Raw genomic sequence first — 18,918 nt, 5'->3', positions numbered from 1 at the left:
AAATAGTTATGTTTTTGTTCAAATTTGAACGGTAGAAATTATTAAAACCATGTTGATGTTTCCTTTTCTTCAAATTTCGAGCACCTTGAAAAGCCCTTACAGACCGTGAAGATAGTTGAGGAATCGCGGAGAAATACACAAAGATACTGTACATATTTTTTTATTAATATCTATTTCCTATATCTACAAATTTTGTAATAAAGGATATATCCAAAATAAAACTCTGTAGGGAAGTTTTAGCAAACTCCAATTCCGGAATTTACGTGAATGGTATTCCCAATCCTAAATGTGGTGAATAAGTCGAACACAATACAAAACATTCTGCATACCATCAGTAAATATAAGGGAACGGTTGACTCGAATTTCTTTATGCCTTTTACAATAAAAGTTCTTTCCCTCAAATAGTAAACATATCTATTCGCGCTTGTAGTCTGCCCAACTGGCTTTCAATGTGACGTGAAGCGATGTATACCCAAGGACTGGCAATGCGATGGCCACGTCGACTGCAAAGATCAGTCGGACGAATTAAATTGTAAGAAATGCGGTACGGGAATGATACATTGTGGCTTTGACAAGTGCATCAACCAAGAACACATGTGCGATGGAAAAGTTGACTGCCCGTGGGGGCAAGATGAAAGAAACTGCGGTAAGTTCGATGTTCTTTTAAGGGACTATCGAATATTTGTGATGACACCGATTTTATATTTAGTCAAAATACAAAATAAACTCCAAACGCGCGAGCAAGAATTGTAAACTGCTTTCATGTGTCCGTATATCTGCAAAACTAAGGAATAGGTATATAACGGATGTCCAAATGTTGCGTCGGCGATTCTATATTATCTGGGGTAACCGCTGTTCTCTGAAAATGGTGTATCTGTTTTACTTGTTGTTGGCAAACAAGTTGGTTATTGCTGCATAAGCTGGCATAGTCTTTATTTTGTTGTGCAGGTTGAAGGTGTCATGCTTCGTTCGTATATTATTTATATTAAAAGGTTTGGCATAATTTTAAGTAATTAATTAATGATTAATATTAATATTAACTAATAAAATTAATGGCGCAGTAATTCACTTTTTGTTTTGTGTTGTATCTCCACAGTGATTTACGTTATATTCATCATACTTAAAGTGGTCCGAATTGAGCCATCTAACTTTCAAGTATCTCAATCTTCTAATAAGAGATGTCCGGCACTGAAATTTCTGAATGGCTTTGATCCGTCTTGATTTTCCTGGGAAAGTATTTGACTAGGTAGCTTCCCCTTGCTCTCCTAGTTTTCATCTCAGCCGTTCCTAACCTGGAGAATAGGCCCTGCTTGCAGCCGCCTGTTCTGGGTCAGACGCTGGGTGGGAATCTTCTTAGCTTCACCTTCATCCGAGAGCTACGAGTAGTTACGCTACTGAGCCCCTTCACCACGGCAAGGTGATGATTCCCTTAGAAGGGGTTTGTTTTATTATCTCACGTGTTCACTAGAATACTTTTATCCCCTCTTATATTCCAAATATAGTTTTTAGTTTTACGGAGGTCCGTACCTCTGAAAACGCGGATGAAAAATTGTTCCGTTTTATTTTTTCAGTAAGGTTGAGCGATAGAAACGGCGATGAGGGCAAAGGGCAATTGGAAGTGTTCAGACCCGATCAAGAAAAATGGGTGCCGGCATGTATCGCTCATTGGGATGAGCATCTATCGAAAAACATATGTTTTTTACTTGGTTACGCGTAAGTTGTTATTGTAATTAATATTCACGTGGTGTGTGAGTATAAGCGTATAAAGAAAACCTATTTCTTGAACTAGTTCGAGCCAGAGGGGTGAAATTTCAAGCCTTTTTTAATTTTAATTTTTTTTTGTTAAATTGCATTGCATTTCTGTATGTTATATAGATAGATCCACCGGCGTCGATAGAGAACTGTTGTAGCTTAAAATGCTTCATTAGAACAAAGATGATAGAAATTTTACATTATTCTGGTAATTTTGACAGCGTGTGGACTCACGTTCCCGATAACCGAAAGTAGTCAGATTACTAAAATTTATGTCCTAGTAATTACATAGAATTCTACGATTCCACTGTATACATTTAAATGAGACGCGTTTCAGTAACAATTCATAAACTCTCATTATTACCGGTTCTAATCTGCAGAGAGAGAGAGAGAAATAGGGGGATTTGAATTTACATGAAGCGCGGGTCTATTCTGATTTCCAACAGACTACGTTAATTATGGGTAACTCAAATGTGTTCCGGACAGTGTTCGTAATAATTATTATCGAGCATCCTTTCAATTAGATGTTTGAATTTTAAATGCTATTAAAATGTGTCGGAATCAAAATTCGCAACGATATAAACCGTTTTGCACGATCATAGAGAAATTAATTTTTTACGTAGCTATTTTTCGGGATTTTAAGTGGGAAAATGAAAAAGGTAAACAAGTTTAACAACAAATAGCCGATCCGATTAAAATACCTATGTTGATTTCATTGTTTTATATAGTAAGGAGTGCGTGAAACACAATTTATTCAACCCACTTCAGGTTAAAAGTCAACATTATAATTTTAAATTGAAATCCCCAATTCCGCTTCCATACTCGCAATATGCGTGAAACGCTTTCCAAGATGTCCGGCATGTGACTAACCATAACCATGAATTCGCTACTAAATAATTTTTAATGGCTATACGGCTAAGAAAACAATGAAATGAAAAGTTATAGCTTACTACCCACTAAAACATGACGTTTTTCGCACTTTTCTCTCTAGGAACCCTTAGTGCATTTGAAGGTTGAGATCATTTCCGATTAAATTGGAAGTGGTTTCAACGGAAAATGTTTAAAAGTAGAAAATAGTAGGGGTAGGGTCAATTTTGTTTATTTTTTATTTTAATATTTTAGAGTTTTTCGATCGACGATAATATTTGAATATTTACATTTTGACCGGACGGACGAAAACGTTCTGTTCCAGGAATACAAACTACAGCCGTGTCCTGCGGGATAAAAAATCGACAGAAATGATTACGGAATCGCGTTATCCGAGGGAGCAGCATCCTCACAAGCGTTTCAACTTGATTAGAGAATTTGCGTCTTGTAACGGCACTAACTACCCCACCGTCGACTTAATTTGCACCAACTACAGTGAGTCTGGAATACTGTATTCTAACGAACTGGCGCTTTTCTTTAATGTTCTTTTTTTCTAAATAATTTCCAATCATTCATTTAATTACCAAATTGACTTCCTGCCTAATTTAACAACTCCACGAATATTTTTGAAAATTATACACTGTGTTTCAAAAAACATGCGAGAACGCTCGGCTGAAGATTCGTCATCCAAGAAAGGAAAAAAGTTCGGAAATTCTTAGTTTCCAAGATACTTATAAAATTCTTAGATAAATTGTTGTTTTATAATATATTAAATATTTGCCTTACTTTGCTATAACTGGATTATAATTGTGAGGTCCAGTGTCGTCCCTACAGGTATAAAAACGGAAAGGGAAAAGAGGAAGCCACAAAAATCAAACTATAACGTTTTTGCACTTGCAGACCTACGTTTCTATAAATTTCTATTCTTTTTTTCTGGGAAACTAATCTCTAACCGAACATGTGCTCTGAAGCACATCTTATTTTAGGTGCTTTTATTGTATCTTGCTGTTCAGTATTTCGAAAATTTAGGGCAAGTAATTGTTTCCTTCAATTCATTTTTTTAGGAGATACGGGAATTTAATTATATTATATTATTACGGGGTATTTTGTCGGCATGTCAACTTTCTTGCAAATTTTAATCAGCAACATAAAGTCAAAGTAACTAAAATCGAATTTATAATAGAAAAATGTTGCGGAAAAATTTCAAGCGCTTTCAACAATTTTTATTGAAAGTTTTTCCGCCGTGCGCGTAAATTAACTTCGTGAATGTGCCCTCAAACGAATAATAATTAAAAAAAGAAAAATCAACCCTTTTCAATGCTGGAAGGAATTTTCGTGAAATTCGAAAACTTTGCGTATACCTATCCGCGGCATATTTTTTTGCAAGTTTCGCCGATGGTTTCCTAAACTAACGTCGGAAATTGCGCGAGATAAAACCTTTACCCCCCGAAAGAAAAAAAAACGTTAAAGAAAAACGAGTCTTTGTAAATAGACGATCGGAACTGAGAGAGCTCTCAGCGGTGATTTTTTTTTCATTCCCCTCAGTCTGCGGGAAAGCTCGAAAAAGTTACGCCGAACGCAAACGAACTCCTCGAATAGTTGGAGGTATTCGATCGAAACCGGGAGACTGGCCCTTCTTAGCTGCCCTTTTGGGAGGACCCGAAGAAGTTTTCTACTGTGCCGGAGTTCTGATCGCCGATCAGTGGGTGCTCACCGCCTCGCACTGTGTCGGCAAGTAAGATCGATTCTTTTATTGTTTTTTACGCTACAAACAATTATAATATTCTTCCATTCTCTTTGGTTAATCGTTCTTATTTGAATTGCTTTTGAATCAATATGGGAACGCGATGTTTTTTGAATTATGTGCGCCAATTACACATTTAACAACATCAAGTAGTATGTGTGTGTATGTGTTCGTAGATATAAGAAAGTGACTAACCGATACGAATTAAGGAAAGACCCGGGCAAGCTGTTAGAATGAAATATGGCCGAACAGGTCCGTACTTTGCTTAGAATTTAATTATTTAGGGTTTTGTTAGGAAAAGTACTAAACAATATTTATTTATTTATTTATTTATGTATTTATGTTTAAATCTAAAATAAAATTACAAATTATTTTTATTACGTACTTAAATTACTTAAAATTATTCATCATCGCCTGTTCTAATTAATATTTGAGCTATATTATTGGCAATATGGATATACGATTATTCTGCTTTATCCACATGTTTAACAGAATTTGCCCAACTTTGTGGAAGGATGTTAAAAACTTCGGTTTCTATAAGTTTGAGGACATTGGACACGGGGAAAAATATTGTTATGACGAATGGCAGATTTTAGTTTATGCCAAACAATGGGATTAAATATCCAGTGGTAAGGTGGAAGCCTTAAAACTGTATGCCCTAGATTTTTTGCATAATAGACGTATTCCTTTTGTAGGTTCAAGCTTTGTAGAACCTCAATTAATTGCTTTTTGGTATAATCTTCGTAAAAATAAATGTCGTTATTATACATGGAGTTTTGGATTGTTACTTTTGTGTCACATGAGGAAGGGGTTTTAGTCAACTGTCTACTCTGATAATTTGCATTGTCCATTACAATGACGCTATTAGGGGGAATGTTGGGAACTAGTTTGTTTTTAAACCAACTTTCAAATAAATCAGAGGTGGTGTCTTCATGGTAATCCAGAGAAGAATCTTTAATATTTTTCGCATTTGGCATCCAACCATCTTTAGAGCCAGCATGCAAAATAGTTATTCTTTTACCTCTTTTTGATGGCGCGTTTGTTTTACACTTATCAGTTGAGTCAACCCAATCCTTCTCCGGGGTATCGTAAGTGTCGAACCAGGTTTCATCCAAGTAAATAATTGGCCTTTGTTGTTCTCTGTAAATCCTAATTTTTTCTAGATATTCCAGTCGACATTTCCGAATTCTAAAAGATTCCATTAAAACTTGCCTTTTGTGTGTTGAATACACTTCCATAAGGTAGTTCTGCCACATTTAACACCGGTTTCATCTTTTTCAAGCCTCCTAATTAAGATATCTAATGTAGGCACGCTTTGTTCCTCGTATAACTGGTAAATGTTACACCGTGTTATATCTTGATCACTTTCATCTACACTCGAGAAAATGTCAGCATCGCTTCTTTTTTTCCTCGCTGAAATGGGATTATTCACAATTTTCCATACAGTTTACGTCAATGTGGCCGTGTCTTCTAAAGATGCTTGTTTGCTGGCCCCACATTCAATGAGAGTCAAATAAACATTGTTTATAACTTCCTTAGTCTCAATAGAATAGTGTTTTCTACATTTAGGCGGGAGCATCTCCTGAGATACACTAGACTCGCACATATTTTGCATAATTCGCACACGATTCAACACACGAATGATTACTAATAAACTTAATCTAAGTCGTATACCAAACCAAAGAATATTAAACACAGGTACGTATAAAATTATTTTTTATTACGAACCACCATTTTATCTGAATTTAAATTCCGAAACTTTAGGTAATAATCTTGTTGCATTGTATGTTAATGACCATCCTTTCTTATATCTATGAACAGACCATACCTAATGTACACTTCATATATATTTTTTTATATTGAAAAATAAATTTTGTTTTTCGCAAAATCTCTATTTCAATAAATTTTCCGATTTTTTTGTAGAGGTAGAGGTTTGGGTTCTAGGTGAAAGTTAAAGCTGTTCAACTTTTGCATTAATTTTTGATGCGCTTGCTTCGACTAACAACAGATTCCCATTAGAAAAACAGAGAAAACCGGCACAACTGTAAACAATGTTAAGTCACACAACTTCATTAACAATTTTCCATTTGCGCTAAAACCTTAATACTTTAAGTAGATTCGGTTTTACGGGGCCGAACAAAAGATACTATTTTTATTTTAATATAACAGAAAAGAATTGATATCAGTCGATTCTTAAATGTAAGAATCGACTGATCAAAATCAAAAATTTTCTTATTAAGGTACTCTGGCGTTTTGGCATTAATTATTATACAAATAAAGTTTAAAAAATCGGAACACGGATACTGTTTGCCTGAAGTCCAGATATATATTTTTTCTTTTGAACGAAAAAAGTTTTTGAAAAATGGCGAATTTGACAACCCGTTGCAGTCACTCGGACGTTAGTGGGTGGACGATTCAACTCGGTATAACGAGAAGACACGCGCATTCGTTTTATGGACAGAAAATGAAAGTAAAAAGGGTGGTACCGCATCCAATGTACAACTTGGGGGTGGCCCACGATAACGACGTCGCGTTATTCCAGGTGAGTTTTACATTTCCATGGTTTTCCTCTTCCTTTGGTATCGAATTTTTTGGAGCACCGTACGGAAAAAACGTTTAATATTTTTGATATAGTTTCATCAAAAAAAAAAAAAAACAAGAGAACGAAAATTTATAAAAAATTGTGTCGCATTGCTAGCTTATAGTCATCTTTGTCGATATGAATTTCTTTGAAATCTAGTATTATTTATTTTATGAAATTTTATCTGATTATTTATTATTATTATATATTAAAATATTTTTAAACATTTACCTAATATTTGTAATTGAAGGGCACTTCTTACATAATAATAATATCAAAACGTTTATTATTGTAAGCATCAATATAATCTATGAACAATGTAGAAAAACAGCAATTTAAGGAATAAAACAAATCTAGGGCTGTTGAGGTGTTAACTAAAAATAAAACGTAAAACCAAATTCCATTATGTCTGGTACAAATTCGCAATGTGTGTCAATCAATCAATCGCAATCTGCTTCTGTCTCACAAAAAATAAAAGTGTAAACTGGCTGAAACGGAGAACATATGTTAGAGATATGTGTACCAACATAACAAAAATCATAAAAGTCAGCTTACTTTTTGAACACACCACGTATATGTGAGTAAGGTGATTTAAAAAAATAAATAAATAATAATTTCGAATAACGTAATAGATTTGTTGTTTATTAAACACCTGGAAATTTAAAGTACTACTGGATTAAGCGTAAATAAACGCGGTGGTCATTTAAACAGTCTCGGTCCAATTGCAAGAGTTCAATTAAAAGTCAACGAGTTTGTACGCTACAAAGCGACGGGCAAGCTCCTTTGGTTATTTAATTATCTAATTGGCTCAGTTTTAATGAAAATGCACGAAAAGCCGTGCAGATACTTTACACGTATCCATACCGGGATCAGTCTGAAAAGACCACGTCGCATTCTTAATAATTATTTAAGAGGAATTAAAATATAGCTTATCAAAAATACAAAACACACATATAAAACTTTGGAAATTAATTGAAAAATTAAACTAGCCGACCTCAACATTTGTTGCAATTGTTAAAGGTAGGTAAAAAAAATTCAATGGAATCGGAGCCCTCCGAGTTCTTACATTGTAAACTAAAATCGCAATAAAAGTAACATTACGTAACGTCAATTTAAAGAAATATGCCACTTATCCGGCTGACTCCGGAGCTTTATGAGTGATCGATAAAAAAAAATTGCCACGTGTGACTTTACAGCAACGGGATTGATAGATTTTTCTTTCGTTGTTTTTCTGGATACGATTACACTAGATGGTCGCTGTTAGGGAGGAACATTTTGTTAGCGAACGGTGTTTTTATGCGAGTCAAGTAGCAAAGTTGACATATTCCGCTTTCCGTATGCCCACTAAACAGAATCAAAACGGATTTCAAACGCACAATGTTTCTGTTTCACTCGCATATTCGGAAACAAGTTCCTATAATGACCGTTGTGTCAGCTCGTATGTATATCATGTTATGTGAGGGGAACAAGTATTGGTGAGGTCAAACCAGACAATACTGCAACCTATTTTGATTTTTATTACCTCTCGAAAAATTAGTTGCACAGCTGCCGTTAAATTTTCAATGGTCGAAAAATACAAGTGAGCAAAAACCGCCAGTACGATTTCCAATTACCGACTAATATTAAATTTCAAAATTCGTTATTGATAATTGTTATTTACGCAAAGACTGCTTCAGGGTTAAAATTTATTATTAATTTCCATACGGTGGTGTTTATATTTCAGGGTGATTTTTAAACAATTTTTCTTTAGCTCTCTAGCAGAGTGACGTTCCACGAACACCTTTTGCCTGTTTGCCTACCGAAACCGAATAAAGAACTGAAGCCAGGAACCATTTGCACGGTTATAGGATGGGGCAAAAAGGAAGACACTGGAAGTAAGTATTCACTGATAAAAAGCATAAAGGTACGGTTCGCTTTCTCGCTTACGTTCTGGCGTATTCGTTTATTTTTCGTCGACGATTTATTGATGGATACCATATTTGATACAATTAAAATGCTTTTTCGACCGGAAGGATATTTTGCAAAATTCGGTCGAACGAAACATTCGTTTTTTCCATATACGGCAAATATAACGTCGACCGGAAAGTCAAACATTTTTTTGAAACAATGTCCCGTTTATTTCGTTCTGTAAACACTCGCTTCAAATTGCGAAAATCGATTCGAAATACATAAAACGGTGCGATTCTTGCGGGGCAGTCATTCCTATACATTTTTATATTTTACGGCAGCGTTTATGCATCTTTTGCGAATATAAACACCTGCTAACACGTTTTCGTTTATATGTTATGAGTTTGTCGTGTACCTACAAAGTCGTAAAAGGTAAATTACAGTAAATACAATTTGGCTTGTCCGCAAATAGCTGAAAATTTGGAATTTTTCCGGTATACATTCTATACACCACTAAAGTTGCGGTCCATTTGAAAGTTAATTTTCTCGGGAACTGCTGACGCGATTTATAAAAATAATCCTAATACTATGTTGGGTGCTCCACGCAAAGACAAGGGTCTGTGCCAGTTCACATTGAGAATAACGTTCATTTGATTATTAAATATCTCTTACGTATTGGTGGTTGCTGTAGAGATAAACCTAGTGTTAGCAGTGAACAAAACTCGGAAAAATGACAAACTAAATTCAAATGACAGCTTATAAATGCAATGATAGATAGTAACGCACCTGTAGATATCTTGATGTTATAACCAGCAGAGTTATTTCTCGCCCACGGCATTGATTATAGTCATTTCTTCAGAAGGGTGAAATATGCACAATATTGACACATGATCCCTCCTGAATCAATGTCGTCACATATTCATCTTTCTTGCCTGACGGTCCTTATTAAATGATGACAAATACGGAAAAATGACGGACTAAATTCAAATGACAGATAGCGGCGCTCGTTGGTTTTCCATAGCCCACTTGCGCTGAAACTCTTCTGATAATCCGGCAAACTAACTCGTTTCCGCCATCTTTGCAGCGGGTTTTCTACATTGTTTTTACTATGTCGAGACTCCTTAATTTTATTTTCGATTTTGATCTAATCACTAAAGTCTACGTTTTTTTTTCTTGGAACTTTTTAAGTCTACAAACATTTGCCGCTTCCAGGTGTCCAGCAAAATGAACTAGGATCTCTTTCTTAATAAGGGCGAGTTAAACGTTAAACAAGATAAACAACTTAAAGATTTTATCGCAAAGTTCAGATAAATTGTAATGATAGGATTTGAATCCTATCCTAAATTAGGGTCACACTATACAATAGAGAGACGAGTGAAAATAATGTGATTGCGGCAGAATAATAAATATAATAATTATTATGCATTATTATAATTATAGAGGTGGGCAGATAATTGAGATATTAATTATTCTAAAACCGAGTACATAAAAACTTATAAAAAAGTAAGAATAATATGAAAATAAGTAAATTGTAATAAATAACACTAATAACAAATGTACTATGTACAATACCACTTCATTTGTAAATATTAATCATCATGCAGCTTTTTTTTTAGCATATCTTTCTGAAATTGCTGCTTATTGCTGGCATTTTTCGGACTTTCTTAACTATAACAGACTACAACATCAGCAGTCCGTTTCGATCGAAATGCCTTGGTGCTTTTATCCCGGTGGACCTTTTTGCCATTTTTACCAAAGGTATATCCTCCATTTCATGCTAAATATTTCTGCTTTTCCTTCAAAACTGTGTAACTGCTTAAATATCGACGTCGCAAGTAGATAATTTCATTTTCCTCTACTAAAACCTTCAAAGTTTTCCATAATTTCTTCTTACTCATGGGTGGAATGAAATCATACTTTTTTATTTCGGACATTCTTTTGTCCAAGGTAGGTATTTCTTTTTGTCAGTAAAATGAGTGTATTATTTTTCTGATGACAATCTTTTCGTCCTCATTTATTACAGTTGCTTTTCTTCATGTGCTTCTCTTTGATGATCTGGTCTCGTTTGCACAAATCGGTATATTGTTGACCGTCCAACTCCAGTCATATTCGAATATATTTCAACTGTTTTTGTAACTCCAAATGTCGAGTTTTGGTGTGGAAGAGTTTTGAACATATATAATTTTCTAATTTTTAAAAAAGCGCAGTTTTACTAATCGGTTTTTCAGCAACAAATTCCGAAACATTAACCGTTTTCAAGAACTTGCTTTACCAATAACAGCCCCAAGTTTTACAGTTCAATAATGATTCACAAATATCTCGAAGAAACAGGGCACAAATATTAAGTCAATTTACAATTTGCCACCCATCACAATAACAAAAATGAGGAATGCTCTACACTCGATGCGAAGAAAATTCCACTGGGGATGTATTTTTGAAATTCGTATTTCGTTCGGGACCTCTGCTTAATACACAAAGGGAAATATAATAACGTTGTCTCGCGTAGAGTCGGCAAAAATGGAGCGACCGATTTTTTTTCCCGAGTTGTACAAAGGAAAATTTAATTAAAAAAGGACGTTATCAAATCGGATTAAATAATAATAAAAACCAAAACCGCGTAAATTTTCGCGCCGTCGCCGTGACGTCGGTATTTTAACGCGAAGCGTCCCTTGTGTCGAAACGGTTATTATTATAGGGCCTGAAGGGTGTTCGACGAATAAAACAGAGAATAAGTATCGAGAGCTCTTCGGAAGGGAAATGAATTTGCACTTTACAAGGATTCCAAACGAATTACAGGGTGACAAACAAAAAAATATATTTCGCTTTTCTTATTGGTTTCGTGGAAAAGATCCGTTTCCCACATAATACCAACTCACCCTACAGGCCCGGCTCGGAGGGATAACTCGCAACTTTTATGGTATAATTAAAGAGGTTTTTATTAAAGAAATGTGCGTGCTTCGCAACATTATTATTCTGTTTTAAAAGTACAATGTGCGTGGGTCGCGGCCCTGGCAGGGGGGTGAATATTGATTTAACCGTCTCGATATGTGACATTACCGACGCATTTACGGCTCATTAAAATGTCTACTAGATAATCAGATTCAATCTTGGAAATTTCCTCTGCAATATATGAGGCTCGAATCTACAGAGCACTTTGAAATGTCACTATAAATTATATCGAAACGAATCCCAGGCCGGTTATAAATTACATCGGTTCGATTGAATTGCAAACAGTCGATCTCTTTTCAATTAATACGCGTCGTATTGTAGACACAAGATGTTCACTGTTCATAAATTTTAATAATAAATTGAAAAATATGCTGTTATAGTTGGGTCCACTAACTCCCGGACACCCTGTGCAGTAGTTCCATTTAAAAAAGACTTCAAAGACTTTTTTCGAAAAAAGCTGATAAAACATCGATTTTAAGCGATTGCCGTTTGATTGCGATTGATACGTGTTAAGTTGGGACTTCCGCTACGTGAAGCGGGCGGCCTAACGTCCACTATTTTCGAGACGTATATTATAAAACTTTCGATGTATATATGATGAGGGGGGCTTAAATATATGGTTTCGCATAAGAGGGGTAATTATTTTTCTTTTCAAAATTATTGGACATCAGACACTCTTTCTCACTTCTGCCATATACGACTCCGCGATGATGCCAAGTTTCTCATATATACAAGAAGTGACAAGGTATGTTTTACTGTTAGACTGTATATTAATGAAGTCAAAATGAGTAAAGAGTTTCGGCTGTATATGGAATTCGCTCGATATTGCAATCATGGTTCGCCCAAAACTAAATCCGTTGCACGTTTGCACGTCACGAATGGCTCCGAGTGCGTTTAAATTTAATTTGCTGATTAAAGATGTCAACTTTTGCTAAGATTTTATGAGAATACGACAGAACAGTAATAATTCTGAATGAGTTTTCAATGAATTTTTGAAATCAAATAGTCACAAGCCTTTTTTAATATTTTTTGAGTATTATTTTGGTTTATTTCAATTTTTATTTTCTAAAACTAAATAAAAAGAATCAGTATAATTAAAAACACTCCTTTTTGTTGGTCGAGGTATTAGTTACACACACGAATAAACGCTTGCCCTGAAAACTCATTTTTATTTTGTCGTTTACCTCGTGGACAGACTGTATTATATTTAATGAACATTTTCCTACGTTTCCGGTTCTATTTCAAAGTTTCAACGATACTACGTCAAAGCGGTGTTAAGAAGAGAAAAGATCGTAAACATTTTTTTTGCTGTTGTTGATAGAGAAGATGTTGTATATATGTATGTGTTGCAATTTGCAGTGTCCGAATACGAACCGGAGATTAATGAAGTTGAAGTCCCAGTATTAAACAGGGATTTGTGTAATTCCTGGCTGGAGCATCGCGATTTGAATGTGACGGACGGCATGATCTGCGCCGGTTATAAAGAAGGTGGCAAAGACGCTTGTCAGGTAATTGTTTATTTCTATATGCCGTATAGTAGTGCGGTGCATGCAGACGACGGTACAATTTGTTCTTAAAAGTTTTGAATGATGTGACGATTCGCGGAAATGGCGCAAATTTATTATTTTCGATAAAAAATATACACCACCGAGCAAGCATTTTTTGAAGGGAAGAACTGTCCCTGCTTTAGTTGGCGCGTATAGCAAGATGATATGTGGAAAATATGTTGAATAATCGCGATGTAATATAATCTCTCTAGTAAAGCTTTCTTGGCAAAATAAATCATCTGACGGCGTGACAGTCATTTGAAATTACCCTCCGCGGTACTAGAAACCCATCCCCCATCATCGTGCGACATTTTTTTTTGCGTTCCCTGCAAATGAATTAGTTACGTCAATTTTAATAATTCGACTTAATTCTGTCAACCCCGAAATTAATTAAAGCTGCCCTTAAATTTATATAAGTCTTTATGCAAATGTTATTATTCTCGTGGAAAACTGCTGATAACTGCGACGCTCGTCGCGTTTTTGGCATTAAATCGGAAGAAAACGTCCTAAATAAACTGATCCGATCGTTTTCCAGTCAAATTAACTTATATATGAAACTTTCAAACAATTTTCCTTTGTCGAATTTGTTGTTCGAAAGTCATATTAAATGCAAAACATTAAATGACTTTCGACAAAACTGAACTGGAATTCAATATAATTATTCACGTAGAATTGTAGAGATTGTAGAATAGTAGATTGTAGAGAAAATAGCTATATGCCTAAATAATTTAAAAAATTATAAACATAAACATATTAAATGAAAAAAACGAATCAACAACCAAAGAGCAAACTGTGTCATAGAATGTTTATTTTTATCTATGATTTTCGAACTCAAACAGGGTTTAAAAAACATTTGTTGTCAGTAAAGATTTTAAGTATTTTTTTAATTCATTTTGGTTTACGTTTTCGATTTCAGTAGGAAGCATATTATAGTATGCTTGCCCGGAATGAGAAAGTGACTTTCAATAGCAATAGTTATTATTTTTTTAACTGAAAGTTATTTTGAAAAGAAGAGATATTTAAAAATGGTTTCAATGTTAATATAGACAAATATAAATTATTAAGTTTTTTTGAAACAATCTACTTGATTGGACCATCTTCATTGGCAGTCAAGATCTGCACCTAGAAATTTAATTTACGCATTTTTAGTTAAATTATCTTGGTCTATTGTGACACTAAACCCTTGTAATTTTAATTTGTTTATTAATTTCATCACGAGCTTTCCAAACTGAGTAAAAAAGATTAGCTACGATTGAGATTAAATTAAAACCTCGAGTCTATGTGTGTTGGAGAAGAGAAACGGGTACACAAACGGCCAATTAGATCGGTATTAAAAAGAATATTCTTCTGTGACGTTAAAAATCCTCAACCGATTCTTTACGTCAAGAAAATCCTCTTAAAATTTGCCTCTTTCGCGGTTTTTCAAATATACTTAGTCAAACATTTTTACTGCTGATGATGTGAAAGGGGATTGCCCCGACGTCGATATTATCGTTATGAATAGGTTTTACAGACAAAAAGGAATGTGCTATTTCGGCGAAGGTAAAAAATTTCTTTTAACAACTATTCCTGTTTAATGACCTTATTTAATTGCAATTATGTGTATATATCGCGGCAGCAAAATCCTACTTTGAGGTCAAAGCTCGGGTTGCCTTATTACTTTAACAAGCATGAATACGCTGTTATCGATATGATCCGCTTTTTTCTAAATAAGTGGAAAAGTGCTTAAACTGCGAAAGCAGAAAAATGCAAAATTAAGATTTTTTTCATTTTATTTCATATTTTGATGGCGGAAATTGTTCTACTCGGAATTTCGAATCGATTTAAACATTTGCGTTTTATTTTATACAGGGCGATTCTGGTGGTCCATTACTGTGTAAAGAGAGCGACGATCCGGACCGATGGTTTGTAGGAGGAATAGTAAGTTGGGGTATAAAATGTGCGCACCCCCATTTGCCAGGCGTTTACGCCTACATACCGAAATACATACATTGGATACAAGCCCAATTAAATCGCTATTCCGATCAATGAGATCCATTAACAATTTGAAGTATTATTCGATAATAAAAACAAAGAAAGATTGGTACAAATTATACAAGGTAATATCTATGTTTTCTAAAACATTTTACATGAAGAATGAAAACTTAAAATATGCACTTGTTGAAACCTTGTGGTATATACATGTTATTACACTTTGGTTTTCGTTTCATAGAAGTTCCCTGCCACAATTCAGGCTACGCACAATATTGTAGTTTGACCCTTTGAAATAGTGATAACTTGTGACAATTTAATAGTGTTCTAAGAGGACCGCTATATATGTGATCTGATTTATACTCTTAAATATACAACAGCAACAAAAAATAAGTACATGAATGGAAGATGCGCAACGTTTATAGAACACTCCCGCGCACCATTGGGAAAACACTCGGCAACACTCTGGATCCATCCGTTTTACTCGCTGCAACGGTTCGCATTTCGAAATTTCAGTTCAAAGAGAACTATTTAGCACGTTCAGAGGGCAAATTCGCGAATTGCCTAATAATTTTCCCTTATTGTATTATAACCAATTTATAGAGGCGAACGCCACCAAGCCTAACTTCCTAAAACATTAATATTGCCTCAAAACGAGATGGAATCTTGGGGACTATACGAATTTAGTTCGATATTAAAAATATATATGTACATTAAGCAACAATATTTCAAATAGATCGTTCCGGATACATGTATATATGTGATCAGAATTTTAAATTTAAAGCAACTCTGGAAAACAAAAATTGAATTTGGGAAATTGTGTATTTGAAAAAATGTCCGTAAAACCGTGAATGATAAGGGTTTGCCGAAGTTTTTCCAAAAATCTACGGGTGCCGGTGCATTTCCGGAAATCAAATCGCGAGAATTTTTCATCTACCATGTGAGGGCTTTAAAGAATTAAAAACCGTTATTGGGTGAGTTTAAAATTTCAATATAATGCTCCGGTTTTCGACATATGCGAATAAGGTTTTGAGAATTTAATAATAGTGGTCCCATATAGTAATAAAATATGTATTGAAATACAGACGTAGCGACGCTTAGATACGTAATAATAGATCCGTTATGTTCAGTGTTCAAGAGATGATTAAACTCACTTAATGTTTCCATAGAAAATGTTTTTAAAAAATTTGAAGCCTTCGACAACGCTTTAAATATATTTTATATCTTGTAGTAAGAAATATATAAATGTCATACATAGTTTTCTATAGATTTTTAACGAAGCTCGACGTCGCCAAATAGGGGCAAGTTTTTATAGTACTGTTTTAATTTGGTAGTCGGGGCCGTTTTAAAATAAAGAGGCGGCACTTTCGCAACCCATTCTACGACATCGACTAGCAAAACCAAAATTTACCATAACAAATTAATTGAAAACTGGCTTCGATTCGTACAAAACACTTATTTGATGTGGCAATGTTTGCAGCTACGGCCCTGATAAAAATTGTATCCTGACTGTCGTATTATGCAGTTAAATTTGTCGCAATCATGAGAAGAAAAAACGCTGAAAACGTTGAAATATTATCCGTTTTTCACGTAGCGTAAGACATCATTAATATCCGAAAGAAGCAAAATTATCACTAATAAATGTTAAAAGCTCAAATAAACGGTGGTCTCTATAGCATATCACTATCCATTTACAGGGATGACATGGTAAATTTAATACGCGGAATATAAAAACGCAATCCTGTGCCCGTCAGGATGTTTCAATATTTGTTTTCACAGCTTTGGCGGAACGCAAACAAAGTCAATTAGCGAAAAAACAGCAAAAACGTTGATGAAATGTGCGGGAATGGATTTCGAAGGGGGAATCGCTGTACAAAATTTATACGTGCCATCCCTGTCGTTCACTGGCCTAAATCGAGTGAAAATCAATTAACCAGGGTAACTTTCCAGAATATCTTGAAGTGTTTACTACATAATCCAAATGCGCGTGCAAAATCAAATTTTAGGATTAAGTCCTGAAATACAGGGCGTGTTTTCGTATAGGAATTTCGGTTTCCGACTTGTTGAACGCTTTCTATTATCTTATAGATAGGTTAGATGAGTATTAAAATTTAATTGAATCAGTCGGTAAATTTTGTAGAGAGATTCGACAATAATTGTTGGTCAATATCTATCTATTATAGCGGTAAACAAAATGTGATACAATATTAACGTAATTGAAAATTCTGACTTTTCTTTCGGATGTTAAGATTATTTAAAAAAAAACATCCAAAAATACTATAATATAGACAATAAAGCTCACATGAGGATGTGCTTTTATTATAGAATATACTTATAAAAACGTGATATAACATATCCGACAATATTATTAGACAATAATTGTATAGTAAAGATGAATAGAGAGAGACATGTGAGCTTGACAACAGTATTGACTAAAGTTGACGACATTTTGTTAAAAATTATAAAAAATTAGTTTAAATCGCAAAAATCTAATGGTATTCATTGTTTGGGCTTTTTTCGTTAGTGCGGCGTTGAAATCGACCATACGAAGTACAAGCCTCAGATATTACCCCCGATTTAGAAGACCGAAAAGTTTTTGAAAAAATACACCCCCCTCCCATCCATGTGCCTTAATATTTGGAAGGTTTAGCGAAATACTACGTATACGTATTTCTCTCACAAGTTTTTGATTTTAGCTTTTTCCTTAATACGTCCCTGAACGGCAACGCAACAGAGTCCGCTCGCGAGCCAATTTCGCGTAAAAAAAAATTGCTTGCGTCCCATAGAAAATAAAAAAACGCTATTTTTATTTCGTGTGGTCGATTCCCGCCAAAGAGGTAAATAAATGTTAAAAATCGAACTGTATGTAGCATGTCGCGCTAATTTAAATGGCAGAAATTATTGTTTAGGAAAAACTACTAGAAAAAACTGTTGAATATGTGTTCCTTGGCTTTGAATGCTAAAAAAAAGAAACTAGTCTTATGCATTGGGGTATATAAGAGAATCAATTTAACTTAGAATATAATATTCGCGATGTCCAATGACAATAATATGTAAGCTTGTTCTTGTGCTTCCATGACAACACATCGGCCATTCACTGTGCCCCACGCCGAAAATATCGGTTCAAAATGCAAAATGTCCGGCGAGCCGGTCGCGTTATTCATTATCAATTAAACATACCATCAGCGCTCAGGATTGGACGAAAAATGTGAAACGTGCCCGGTTAGCCTCGCATTAAGGTCCGTTATTTTTGGTGCTCGTTCCTGTGCTGTACTTTCCTGTGTTAAAAAAATGTAGATGAAGAGAAAAACAACCAAATAAAATATTTGTGTTTCTCCGGGTCGTTTTTATCCCCCACGCATCCCAAAATTATTTTCAAAACAATTTTTTTTACCACCTAACGATATCGATAGAGCCCTCTATCGGAAGTTAAATCAATTAAGGATCGCGCCTAACATCTGTCGGTTACTAGCGGAGTAAACGCTATGAGGTAGAGGCGCTTTAACAGGGACCGACATTTTTTTTCACTGGTCTTTGGTACATTAAAACGAACTTTATCCACCATTTAGCTTCTGCTTAAAATTCACAAAATATTGTGGAATAAAGAGGGGATCAAATTA

The 18,918-nt window shown here is 34.8% G+C and overlaps 1 protein-coding gene across 1 annotated transcript in view; it reads left to right on the top strand.

Annotated features, from left to right (window-relative positions):
* The window catches only part of LOC132708648 (atrial natriuretic peptide-converting enzyme-like), a 30,068-nt gene extending 11,465 nt beyond the window's left edge, over window positions 1–18,603 (top strand). The window contains exons 8-15 of the mRNA XM_060681109.1: window positions 431–646; window positions 1,572–1,713; window positions 2,945–3,114; window positions 4,165–4,354; window positions 6,752–6,905; window positions 8,695–8,818; window positions 13,140–13,288; window positions 15,179–18,603. Of these exons, the coding sequence (XP_060537092.1) occupies window positions 431–646; window positions 1,572–1,713; window positions 2,945–3,114; window positions 4,165–4,354; window positions 6,752–6,905; window positions 8,695–8,818; window positions 13,140–13,288; window positions 15,179–15,358 (1,325 nt within the window). The 3' untranslated portion in view covers window positions 15,359–18,603. The remainder of the gene's footprint in view (window positions 1–430; window positions 647–1,571; window positions 1,714–2,944; window positions 3,115–4,164; window positions 4,355–6,751; window positions 6,906–8,694; window positions 8,819–13,139; window positions 13,289–15,178) is intronic.
* The last annotated feature ends 315 nt before the right edge of the window (window positions 18,604–18,918 follow it).

This window comes from Cylas formicarius, unplaced genomic scaffold (assembly GCF_029955315.1).
Source record: "Cylas formicarius isolate icCylForm1 unplaced genomic scaffold, icCylForm1.1 PGA_scaffold_12__32_contigs__length_19106922, whole genome shotgun sequence".
NCBI lineage: Eukaryota > Metazoa > Arthropoda > Insecta > Coleoptera > Brentidae > Cylas > Cylas formicarius.
The sequence above is the reverse complement of the archived record's forward strand: the minus strand, read 5'-3'. Positions and strand labels throughout refer to the sequence as shown.